The sequence below is a fragment of the Leuresthes tenuis genome, unplaced genomic scaffold, assembly GCF_036924035.1.
Source record: "Leuresthes tenuis unplaced genomic scaffold, fLeuTen1.0.hap1 SCAF_13, whole genome shotgun sequence".
In the NCBI taxonomy this organism is placed as follows: domain Eukaryota; kingdom Metazoa; phylum Chordata; class Actinopteri; order Atheriniformes; family Atherinopsidae; genus Leuresthes; species Leuresthes tenuis.
Genome location: NW_027325367.1, coordinates 34,116,151 through 34,128,627, shown reverse-complemented (window position 1 = coordinate 34,128,627; position 12,477 = coordinate 34,116,151). Strand labels below are relative to the sequence as shown.

At 43.6% G+C, this 12,477-nt stretch overlaps 1 protein-coding gene across 1 annotated transcript; it reads right to left on the bottom strand.

Moving 5' to 3' along the window:
- Positions 1–130: 130 nt before the first annotated feature.
- Positions 131–11,967, bottom strand: psmc6 (proteasome 26S subunit, ATPase 6). The gene is made up of 14 exons (XM_072362856.1): positions 11,838–11,967; positions 11,407–11,486; positions 11,035–11,074; positions 9,473–9,525; positions 7,707–7,774; positions 5,825–5,939; positions 5,500–5,587; positions 5,301–5,362; positions 5,099–5,222; positions 2,415–2,476; positions 1,232–1,352; positions 1,066–1,146; positions 594–665; positions 131–517 (listed from the first exon to the last, which is right to left on the bottom strand). Exons 1-14 carry the CDS (start codon positions 11,920–11,922, stop codon positions 399–401), a joined length of 1,170 nt encoding a protein of 389 aa, XP_072218957.1. The 5' UTR covers positions 11,923–11,967; the 3' UTR covers positions 131–398.
- Positions 11,968–12,477: the final 510 nt, after the last annotated feature.

Here is a 12,477-nt window from a genome sequence, read left to right as displayed (position 1 = left end):
CCCTTTAATGCAGCCAGGGCCAGGAGCCCCTGCTTTCCCCATTCAAACAGTCCTTCATGAGTGCACAACACACAGTGAGAGGCTCACCATCCACCACACCTGAAGTGAAACGGACTCAAAAACAGCCAGCTTTACATGTGACATTATATTTCACAACAGGAACGTATTTTATACAAGTGCTGTGAATAACCAGCCTGGTTGATGTCGTATAAAACATGAGGTGGGCCAGACTAATGACTTGAGGCCGTTCTGGTAGGAAGTGAACGTCACTGTTGGGATCCAGTAGGATGATATACTTTTCTTTTCTTTTCTGTCCCACAAACTAACTTCTCTGGCTTTGAAGCATAAAACAGCAAATACATGACAAAGCAATGAAAAATAGCAGGTAAACACATGGTTTATACAGGCTTGTAGTCTAACTTGGACTCCAGCTTCTTGGAGTCGGCCACCTTCCGCACGGCTTTCATGAAGTCTTCCTGGGTGACGTACTCACGGTCAGAGCGGATAGCAAACAGTCCTGAAAACCAAAGCAGACAGTCAGGAGGAACCCTGAGGAAAGGCCGAGGTCATGATGGCACTGAATCAAGGCTAACCTGCTTCTGTGCACACGTTTCTCAGGTCGGCTCCATTAAAACCATCTGACAGCTTCACGATGGCTTCAAAATCTGAAGAAAAAAAGCAATAAAATCAGCAGATCAGTGCATCATTAGCAGGCTTGTGCAGAACTCAATCTTTTGAAGAGATCCATTTCATCTGAATCTGGTGTGCTGAAGCAGGAAAACATCTAAAAGCTGCAGGACAGCGGGCCCCGGGGACCGACTTTAGACATCCCTGCCCTAATACAAGTCCTGTGATGCCCCCAGAGGAGTGAGGATGCCACAGGGATCCTTTACCAAGGGGTGTGGCACATTAATCCTGCACCTTAAATTAAAAGCAAGTTTCTAACTTGGCACAAACAGATTTAATGTTCATCTGACACCAGTAACTAAAAGACCTCACCTCCTCAAGAACACATCAGAGGTAACATGAGATGCACCAAGACAGTCGAGTCTGCTGCTCACTGACCTATTTCTCCATGCTTGGTGATGGGACTGGAGTGGATCTTCAGGATGTCCAGACGTGCCTGTTCATTGGGCAGCTCGATGTCTGAAGAGAAAAGGATGGGAGGCTTTGTGCTTTGTTGCTGCACAGAGCTGACAAACAGTTGAAGAGGAAAAGGAGGAAATCTCACGAATTTTACGGTCCAGTCTGCCAGGCCGCAGCAGGGCGGGGTCCAGGGTGTCAGGCCTGTTGGTGGCCATGATCATCTTGACTCTGTGTAGTGTGTCAAAGCCGTCCATCTGGTTCAACAGCTGACAGAAAACAGAAAATAACTCACCGCTGCAATGACCTCACTTACCACCGCAGAGCACTCATGAAAGTTTACTCCCTCTCACGATAGACTTTAAATCCCATCCATCCTTTTTCTATAATCCAACTCAGGGTGGTGGGGAGGCTATGGCAGCTGTCATTGGGCAAGAGGGGGCGTACGCCCGGGACAGGCTCCATGAGTCCATCACAGGGCCACACAGAGACACCGCTTTAGAGTCACCAGTCAATCTATTGGTGAGATGCATACTCCACCCTCTGCTGTGAGGCCATGGTGCAAACCAGCACACCCCCATACAGCCCTGGATTTAAATCCCTTCAAACCAAATCTAAATGTTCATTTCTTATCCTAAAATTACAAAAAATAAATCAATTCTGCCTTTGGTAGTGTTTGCCAATCATTTCCAGTATTCCAGCCTTCTGCCATGTTTTCTGTTTCTGAAGCCTGGGTTTACAGAGCGAGACCGTTTTATAGCATGTTAATGTTCTTTATACTGACATCAAATAACCCTAAAGTTTCCTGTTTCCATTCACATAACAGGAGTTTCCAACAGGAGTGGATCATGCCAGCTGACAGGAATGATGAGGTAAGGTTATGCAAGTGGAGGAGCAGCAGTTCATGCAAACACAAATTAACACAGCCAAATGCTTCCTTACAAATGTGCAAGTTTGGTTTATGTATGTGTGTGTGTATATATTTATTTATGAATTTTTTTGGTCAATTTTGGATAAAAGCATAGAAATCAAACAGGAAGGTTACTATAGAAATAGAAAGACTTTATTCATCCTCCAGTATCAGGGCAATTAGAGGGAGAAGGGGTAGGAATAAATAGGTTTTACTTCTTCTTACCCCTTTTCAGACCATTTGCATTAATTAATGTCATGTCTGAAGGTAGAAATACTTACAGGTTTATTCAATTGGAAGTTTTGTTTGGGATTGTTCTTTTTGTAACTACTGTTTATCAATCACTTTTTGTGGTAATTGTCTGAAATAAATTCAGAAATTCAAAAAGTTTAAACAGGGGTCACTACAGTGACCCACATACCTCCATCAGAGTCCTCTGGATCTCTCTGTCAGCCGAGGTTCCTTCAGAGAAACGACGGCCACCTGCAGGAAACCACAGAGAACCCTTTAACCCTTTTCCATAAACAGTCATAGATTTAGCATTTACAGCAGCACACAGGTACACCTTAGAAATCAAAGTGATGGACTTCCTCCTCGATGTGCTGCTATAAAACCTTTGGCCTGTTCTCCATCACAGCACGGCCACCACAGAAAGAATCTGCTCAACTGGATGGAGTCACAGTTTGTGTGAGAAAGTGAAGGAGTGTGTTTTCACCCAAACAGACTTCCATGTGAGGAGCACAGAGTCTGACAGGGTTTTCCTTCAGAGGAAACATAAGTGAGCTCAGCCGCACTCAGCAGAGACACTCCATCTGTAATCTGCATGTTTTCATTGCTCAGTCAGACTTTCAAACAACTCCCACGAACAAGGAGTGTCAGAGTGTGTGATGCAGAGATTGTTTACACCCACAGGTGATGACCGACCAATCAGAGGTTCCGTGTCACTGTAAAATAAGGGCTCAGCTCACTTTAAACCTCGGCTCAGCTATAACAAAAAGAGCATCACTCTCAGTTACTACCTCAACCACTCCGTACCACAGCATGTGAGAAAAGATAAAAATCATTAGAGTAGCACAGACTGGGGGTTCTTCTGGGCCGATTTGAACTTTTTAATGTCAAACACCACGCTGCGGCCAGCCAACCAGTGTGAAGAAGACCTCCAGCCTGTGAAGGCTGTACAGTTCTTTTTTAGTCCTACAGTTTTAGAGACAACTCTGACAGGTGCAGCTATTGTTTGTGCATCGTTTTAGGAGGCATGGAGGCGAGTGGTCCCACATGTACATGTGGGAAACAGTTAGTGTAGGTAAAGCACTTGAATGGCTTTTAATGAGTCTCCTCTTTAAGGCAATAACTGAAAACTGTTTCCATCACTGAGCAGCAGCTTATTTACTTTTCTTTTCAACAGAGATTACAAACTGCACCGTTAGTCACTCAGTAACAATTTCCACACTAAAGACCCAGCATGACGGCATGAGTGAGAAAGCAGCCATGTCTTAAGATGCATAAAGTTTAAAAAAAGCCAGACGCGCTGATCACAAGTGAAGCCCGCAGTTCTGCTACAAGAAATTGGCACCGGTCACGTGATTCCAGTCAAATATTATCAGAATTTATTGATCTTAAAATGATAACTGATATGCAGGTTATAAAATAATGTCAAAGCATGTCAATTAATAATCCTTTTTATTGAAAAGTATAGGCTGTATCAAATTAAATGAGTGCCGTCAATTGACCACGTGAATTCTAAAATAAGTATCACACAAGCCTGAACGTGAAGAAACTCTCAGATACAACAATCTGCAAACATAAAACACATGTGGACTGGCTCATTTCATTAGAACGCGGCGTGCTGGCAACTTGATATATTAATAAAAAGGCCGCTGCTTTGCAATAAAAACTCAAACTGAAAAAAAAAAAATCTCCTTTTTCCTCTCCATGCATGTGTGAAATGTGCTTTTAAACGTGTGCAGTGGCTCCACGCAGCTTGAAATCGTATTAGTCGTGTGCCTTTGCTCTCCCCCAGGCGACTTCGCTGTGCAGTTATGATGCGATTCGCACGCTGGGATCACGGAGGCTGTCTTGGCCAGTTTAGAGAACTTTGCAGGCTGTTGCACGTTTTTTAATAATTTATTTTATCTTTTAATAAAGTTCAAATCGTGCTCAGACTGAGGGAATATTTTCACCGGCGGTCAATGATGATAATTACCGGACTTTACCAGATTCTACTGGTCCAAGTTGGGTAATTATCAGAAACCCAGATGAGCAACCAGTGCTTCTCTGGTAATTACTGCTCCTGGGACACGCCTGCAGACCACTTCAACAGGAAGAGATGGCATCGACCTGCAGTCAACTACATTTCCTGCAAAGGATGTAGTGGTTTTTTTGGTGTCGATACCGATATGTATTTTGATACTTTTCCAAATAAAAAGAACAAAAAAAATGTCATTATTGACTTTATTTTAATAGAAAATCTTAGACAATAAAATAATGTAAATAGGCTATTTAAACCAGAGAAAGTGGTAGCCAACTGCTTTTGTAGGGGCTGGCGCTGCTGGCTTTTAGCACTGAATGTGACTTTTTTCATGGGTATATAAGTTATTACCCGTCATTCTCTGAACTGCTTATGCAGCTCTGGGGGCTTGTCCTTCAAGTGTTTTGCCAAGTTGGAAATGTTTCCACCCTTGGCCAGACATGTTCTGTAACACCGTTTGCACCGGTCTCATCCAAGCGCAGCATTGTACCGTTTTAAATGCCTCAGTACCCCGGTACCAGTTTAGTATACCGAACCAGCCTAAAAGCATGACTTCCTGACTGTGAAGAAGCCACACAAAATGAGCATCTCCACACCAGTGTTGGGCTGACCTGAGAGCAGTTATGAATGAAGACTGTAACCTTCACCAAAGAACACAACAGGCGGCTGTTAGTAGGGTTTTCAGTTTCATTTCCTCTGCTCAGTGTAATTGGTCCTAAAAAATCAGATGTATTTGGTGTGGTTTGGGGGGATTCTGGAGCTTTCAGGTAAATCATGTCTTTTCACAGCATTCAACCAAAACTGCAGCACAGAGCTCCAGGACAAACAACCCACAGCAGGTCGTCAGCATCACTCACCGATAGCATCAATCTCATCCATGAAGATGATGCATGGCTGGTGGTCCCTGGCATAGTTAAACATCTCTCTGATCAGCCTGGCACTTTCCCCGATGTATTTGTCCACAATGGAGCTGGACACGACCTGCAGCAGTCACACACAGAGGCTGTCAGTGACTCTCTGTACTACTGAGTGGAAGCACAACACAGCAATGAAACCCACCTTCAGAAAGTTACAGTCCAGCTGACTGGCCACTGCTCTGGCAAGAAGAGTCTTCCCCGTGCCTGTTTGAGACGTGAACAAGAACTCCACTGCATCACAAATCATCATCAGCAAACCAAAGAAAATGAGCTTGCATTTCAGAAACAACTACATCTTTCCTCAAAACGAGTGTGATGATGAGTCTCATTCAGCTACTAACCTGGGGGCCCATACAGCAGGCAACCTTTAGGGGGGATGATCCCCACCCTCTGAAAGAGCTCAGGGTTTGTCAGAGGCAGTTCAATCACCTGCCATGAACAAAAAAGTAAATGTTTCATTTAAAGACAGAATCCCTCCAGTCAGAGTGCAGCTGTACTCTGAACATCACTGCACATAATCCCCATCAGGAAACATTCAACTGGATCTTAGAAAAACAAAGAAAGAAATTAACTCGTTTGGTGACTGTTAAAAGGCGCTTTCTGCAGTTCCCACAACCCAGAGAGCCATTACAGCCGTTTGGTCTGAAAGCAGCTAAAGACCCGTACCTCTCTCAGCTCACGGATCTGTTCAGAAAGTCCTCCAATCTCAGAGTAAGAGACACTGCCTGGGTCCTCATGGGACATGTTGTACACCAGAGGATCCACCTCTCTGGGTAGGTACCTTTGAATGAAGACGACATGCATGCTGATATCATACAAATACATCATAGATGCTGTGCACAAGCACTGTTAACTCATCCAACACAGTAACATCCTGACAAAAACACTAAGTGAGGTAAAAGTGGTTCAGTGCAGTTCTTCTTCTTCTGTGGTGCTCTCAACTCATTACACAAAATAAGTCATTGTGGCCTAAACTTTCCCATGATCCACTCCATCTCACACACACAAAAAAATCTCCTTTGTTCTTGAACATAATACAAATTAAATGAGGACTGGAGCACACCACACCTGGTGGAACCATTTCCCAGGTTAGGTTTGATTCCTCACTGATGGGGGGCCTTTTGGCAACAAGAAGCCACCTTCTTTTGGGGAGAAAATCCAGTGGCTGGCATTGGTAGGAGCGTGAGCGTACAAATTCCCAGCATCACAAACTGGCAAGAAGGTCGCCTCTTTGTGGCTGTGATTCGCAGGAGGTCAGGTTCTGTCTGTGGTCCATGTGTCTGCACCAAACGGTCTCTGGGTGGTGTTCGGGAAGGAGTGCCACATTGGGATTCCACTGCTTTCCTGGGGGACTTCAGTGTCCACGTGGGCAATGACGGGGTGACCTGAAGGGAAGTGATTGAGAGAAATGGCCCCTCTGATCTGAACCTGAACAAACCGTTTTTGGACTTGCTTGTTCATCAGAAACACCATGTTCAAGCATAAAGTGGTTCAGAAGTGTACCTGCTACCAAGTCACCTTTGGCCAAAGGTCAGTGATAAACTTTGCAGTCACATCATCAGACCTGTGGCCGTATGTCGTGGACACTGTCAAGATATATGTCAGAGCTGCCACCTGATCGGCTGGTGAGGTACACAGCTGGACAGGCCTGGTAGTGAGGGTGAACTGGGAACATCTCAACACAAAATAAAACAATCAGGTCGTGGATACAAGTGGCTGAAACGAGTTTCCTTCAGAGGGGGGCAGGGCTCAGCCTTAGAGATGGGGGGAGGAGCTCCACCATCCGGAGGGAGCTCAGAGTAGAGCCGCTGCTCCTCCACATAGAAAGGAGTCAGCTGAGGTGGTTCCTCTGGTTCCTCTGGTTAGGACGCCTCCTGGTCGTCTCCCTTTGAAGGTTTTTAGGGTTTGTCCAACTGAGAGAAGGCCCCCGCAGCAGAGCCAGAACTCTCTGGAGGGATTATATATCCCATCTGGCCTGGGAACACCTTGGGATCCCCCAGGAGGAGCTGGAGAGGGATGTCTGGGTTTCCCTCCTGGACATGTTGGAAGGATATATGGATGCATGGAGGGTCATGATGTCCAGGCAGCAGAAGCTGTGATGAAGTCAATGTACTGACACAGGAAGACTTCTGAAGACAAGCCACAGCGAACATACTGACATCAACAAACGAAAATTAGAACTCTACCATGCAAAGAGAAACTGCCAAGAAACATGCCGTCTCCTCTTGGCCTAAGCTTTATTAAGACGGACTGTGGAAAACTCCTGTGGTCTGATGTTGAGGTATTCTGATGGACTAACAGGAGGTGGATTCATCCAGCTTATCACCAGCACACACAGCAAAATTTAGCACATGTGATGAAATGGGGGTTTAGTGAGGCCTCCATCTATTATTACAGCTCAACAACATGGACAGGTTAGCAGCAACATATTTCCCTTCACCACCACATGGACGATGTCAATTAAGACCTGTGACCAACTGAAAACTGTCAAGCAACAGGCAATTTCATTTTCCCAGTTCTAACATTTGAGATGCAATTATAAGCCTACCTCATTATGGTGAGAGTAGTCATATCCAATGCCACTCTGGTGCCTGGCTTCAGTTGAGACTTGTCCAGCTACATTGAAAAAAATATGACAAATTATAATAAACACTCTGTTCACTCAAGTCTACATTTGCTCACTCTGACGTGTGCATTTGTTTGCCACCAATAATCACACAGCAGAGAAAATTAAATCAGCAATTAAATCATGGGTCCTGGGCAAGCTGGAGGACTTATGGGAAGAGGCGAGAGTGAATTTAAAAGAAATCAAGCTGGATGTGAAGAAAATAACAAGAAAAGCACAATGTGGACATATCAGAATGGAATACTATGGAGGACCCCGTGGCCCCTGCTAATCAACTAGTTTTATCTCCACCACAGGGGGTCAAAGAGAGAAGAGTCAGTTGGTTCTACCAAGCAGAGTAGCACGAGTAGGGAAAAAGCAGCAGACACGGGCTCCCTTTGAGGTCCATGAAGCAGGAGTTCAAATGTGATAGCAGGGTTACTCCATCAGTAGTCACCAGAACACGAATGTAGAAAAGGCAGCAGTGACCATCCGCAGGAAGCAAAGGCCAGACCCACAGACTGGAAACATGAAACCATTTCATATGGATTTAGCTGCAACTATATCCAATATCAGATCCAATCATCCCCAAAACTCTGAAGAAGAGCTGACTGGTCCAGGATGGAGAAGTCTCATGTCATGATCATGCCAGTACAGTTAGAGAAAAACAGCCATTTCTGTGGCATAGGACGCCTGCCATGGAGGAGGCAGAAGTAGAAATGAAGAAATAAGAAATTGCGTAACATGCTAGCTTTGCATAAGAGATTTGACATGGCAGGGGAGCAGCACGGTGAGGATAGGGCACCTGAAACGGAAACGTGTTGTAGTCATCCATGAGGATGAAGGGAGGGTAAGTCACCACAATATCCTGCGTTTGTTCCGTTTCAAAGTGAGGAAACGGAACGAGAGTCTCTCCGGTAGCTCGCCTGGTGCGGCTGTTGGCTTGTTAGCTGGTTAATGACAGTGATAGAGTGTGTGTGTGTGTGTGTGTGTGTGTGTGTGTGTTACTTTTCACGTTACTTTAATTAGCTTAAGCAGTGGTTAAATGTGTTTTAGAAATAAATTTAACTTGCACACAATGATGGTAATAATTCAATGATTAGGCTTCAAGTTTTAATTTTCTGACAAAGTCTGAGTGAAGACTGTATGGGCGTGAGGCAGGACGAATTGCATTTACTGACTCAGATTTGTGTAATTAAGTATTTTTACTGGTACTTATACTTTAGATGTATATATAAACATATTTTGCAGGTATATAAATTTGTTAATATTTTTGTGCCCGTTTATTTTACTACTGTGGCTATTTGACAAACATTTATCTATTTCTTATTATCTTATATTACTGCAACACTGTTTTTTGTGTTTATTTCCTCGTCAGTCCAAATGTTCCATTTTGGAATAAAGATTTGAAAATTAATTTTTTTTGTCCACTTCATCAATTAATCTGAAAAAATAATGGACCTATGGATCAACTATTAAAATAATATCCTACCATCTCACCTTCAAATATGTGTCACTTCTAACTGTGACACATTACTTTTGCAATATATACATTTTTGCCCGTTGAATAAAAGAAAAAAAAAAAGAAACATTTTCATGACGTGAAGCTAAGCTCATAAATGCTGCCATTTAGCCCTGAAAAGGTGAAATATGGCTCACAAAGCCTGGAGGAGATATACAGGATACTGGAGTTTTCTATCAGCACCTACCTGTCTGCGACATCCAACCACGTATCGGGGCCCATTGGTAGCCTTGACAATGACTAGAAAAGAGAGACATTTTTTATTTTTTTAAAAAAGAAGCATGTTAAAGCCTAACAGTTGATGTTTACAAAGCCTAAGAGAAAGCAGTGTGTACAGTCTCTATCTGACAAACCAAAGGACACATGAGAGGGATGCTGCTTTGCAGACTCACGTCCATCTGCTGTGGCGTGAAACAACCCAAGATGTGAGCGAACTCAGCCGTCTTTCCCTCAACTTACAAAGTTCTCTCGTTTTTTTCAGCAACAATCACTTAAAAGTTCAACAATGGCTCTCATCCAAGACCAGCAACATTTGCAGCTGATTCTGTGTCACACTTGTGTCGCATTGACCTCCACCAAAGGACTTTAGTGCAGTTACCACTGATTAAAACCAGGACCACTTTGTGGAGGTTGCCATGAAAACAAAGAGAAGAACTGCTGCACTGACGGCTCAACTAGTGACCAGAGACAAAAGAGTTTGAGCTTAACCGACTCTGGCCAGAGGAAGCAGCATCTCCGAGTCGCTTCACAACCAAAACCCAAACAGAGGATTTAATGTGACGTTTGTCTGCTGAAGCTGTGAGCGCTGGTTGACATGTAGTCAGAGTCACTGTGCTGTCTGATAACAGAAGACATGGGACGGCTTGACGAGTCATTCGGTTGTATTAACAGACAGCTCAGCAAACAGATGTTAGTGGTCAACACTGTTTGACAGCAGAATGCAAAATACTTAGTAAGTGGACTGTACTTGTGTAGCACTCTTCTAGTCCAGCTGACCACTCAAAGACATTTTTACACTACACCACCTTCACTCACACACTCGTACAGTCTTTACAATGTTATGTGCTTCCCTTGATCACACACCAATAGACACATCTGTAGGCAACATGGGGCTTCGGTGTTTTGCCCATAGAGACCTCAACGTGTGGTCCGGGGCAGCCAATCCACCGACATTCCTACTAGCCCTTGCTGCTGAGCCAGTGTTCTATAGTGCCATGATCAATATCATAATAGTAAATATGTATAGTTGATGCCCTGCTGATACAGCTCTGAACCAACAAGGGAGGTAGTACCAGAGATGAAACTGGTTGTGTGTGTGTGTGTGTAATAGAGCACTCTGCTGATTCTGAGATGCTGACTTCAGGTGTGCAAGGACACAGCAACGTGGGGCTGAGGAACAACAGCGGGTTCTTTTTTCACCTATAAAACTCAACCCACATGTGAAAGAGGCTCATGAACATGATGTTTATCTTCACATTTTTTCTATACATGTAAAACATAAGATTATCAATTTCTATATCATATCATATCTTCTGCTATATTGCATTTAATTGTTTGCGATTTTCTGAACTTCCACACAGACCCTTTGGGAACATTGTTCATGTGACATTCAGACCAATAAAGCTTCTGAATTAAGAAAAAAAAATCCAAATAGAAGACAAGATCGATGGAGAGCTAAGGCAGAGTCTAAAGTAAATCCCACACATCTGAACTACCATTGACTATAAAGAAATGTGCCAGTGAACTTACATTTCTCCTCAGTGAGCTGCTTGAGCACCTCTCCAACAATCTGCAGGGAAAACATATTGTTAGTAAAGACAGCCCAAATCAGACCATAACCATATGTTCATCCACGCGATTTATTACATTACTAATGCATTTTCACTTGCAGGAGCCTTAAGGACCCTTTCTGCAGGTACGACACTAAATCTATAATCTTAAAGTTAGATTATGTGATAGAATGAAGCAGGTTTGTTTTGTGTAACATCACACTAACAATGAAAGAGTGTTACCACTTCATGTCCTGGATAATGGAGGCAGAGGAATGGCTGACAGCTTTGTCGATGTTTACAGTGTCACGTGTTAAGAAACCAGCCGCAGAGTAAACAAGTGCTCTCTTACCTGTCCAACACTTTGAAGAGCTTTCAGGTCATTCTCTGATTTCTCGTACTGTTTGGTTTGCTCTCTCAGTTGTTCTCTCACTGTCAAAGAAACAACAAGGAGACATTAAGTTTCCTCTCAGCCTGGTTACGCAGCTGTACGTTACTGCCTGGACCACCATGTCCCTGCTAGATGCTCATAATTAGCACGCCGTTCAGTAAAACTCCTAAACCTTCAGAAATTAGCCCAAACACCAAGTTAAAATGTCACCTAGGAGTCTGTTCGTTCTCTGCTGGCTCACTTTATGTCGCTTTCATCTACATGCTAACTGCATGACAAAGCAGTAGCTAGCTGCCGAGCTAGCTGATGGTGGCTGCCCAACAACGAACACGACAAGATCACACAAACACAGTCAGGATACACATCTTAACCCAGGAATTAACTTATTTTACATTCTTTTAAACGTCCGTCCACTTCTTTGTGTTCCAGTAGTTTTTTCCTGTAGTCCTGCAGCGCTTTTTCTCTCGTGTCCGCCATGACGCCCCAATGAATGATGGGAAACTGCAGCGTCACGCCTCCTCCTCCTCCTTCTGCTTCCTTCTTTTTCTTCTTCGATTTTTAATGGCAGCCGGTATCCTTGATGTTGCATATGCCGCCATCTACTGGACTAGACATCTTTCTAGTTCTTCTTTTCTATATTCTTTTAATTATTCCAGTTGACACCAGGAATCCTATAATTATTTTCCTGCCTTCTTTAAATTTAGCAGATTCTACTATATTTTCCAGATTATATTCTCTTATTAATGCCGTCTGCAACCCTATCTTCATTATTTCTCTCTCCCTTCCATATCTGGGACATGCTACTATCACATGTTCCACTGTCTCCCTCTGCCCACAGCTACACTGCCCAGTTGCTTCCAACTTTCCCCATTATTTTAAGAGTATTGTTCAGTCCTCTTCTTATCCTGCTCATAATGACTTGTTCTGTTCTGTTCTGTCCATAACACCCTGCCTCTCCTGCTACACTTTGTAATTTATATAAATGTCTTCCTTTTTCCTGATTCTTCCAATATTGATTCCACTGTTTGTTTA

Excerpts from the sequence above, each read along its gene's own strand:
- psmc6 (XM_072362856.1), bottom strand. The coding sequence starts at position 11,922 with ATGGCGGACACGAGAGAAAAAGCGCTGCAGGACTACAGGAAAAAACTA. Across the intron at positions 5,223-5,300 it reads TGGACTGTAACTTTCTGAAG|GTCGTGTCCAGCTCCATTGT; the intron begins GTGGGTTTCATT and ends TGACTGCTGCAG. Across the intron at positions 1,353-2,414 it reads TCCAGAGGACTCTGATGGAG|CTGTTGAACCAGATGGACGG; the intron begins GTATGTGGGTCA and ends GTTTTCTGTCAG.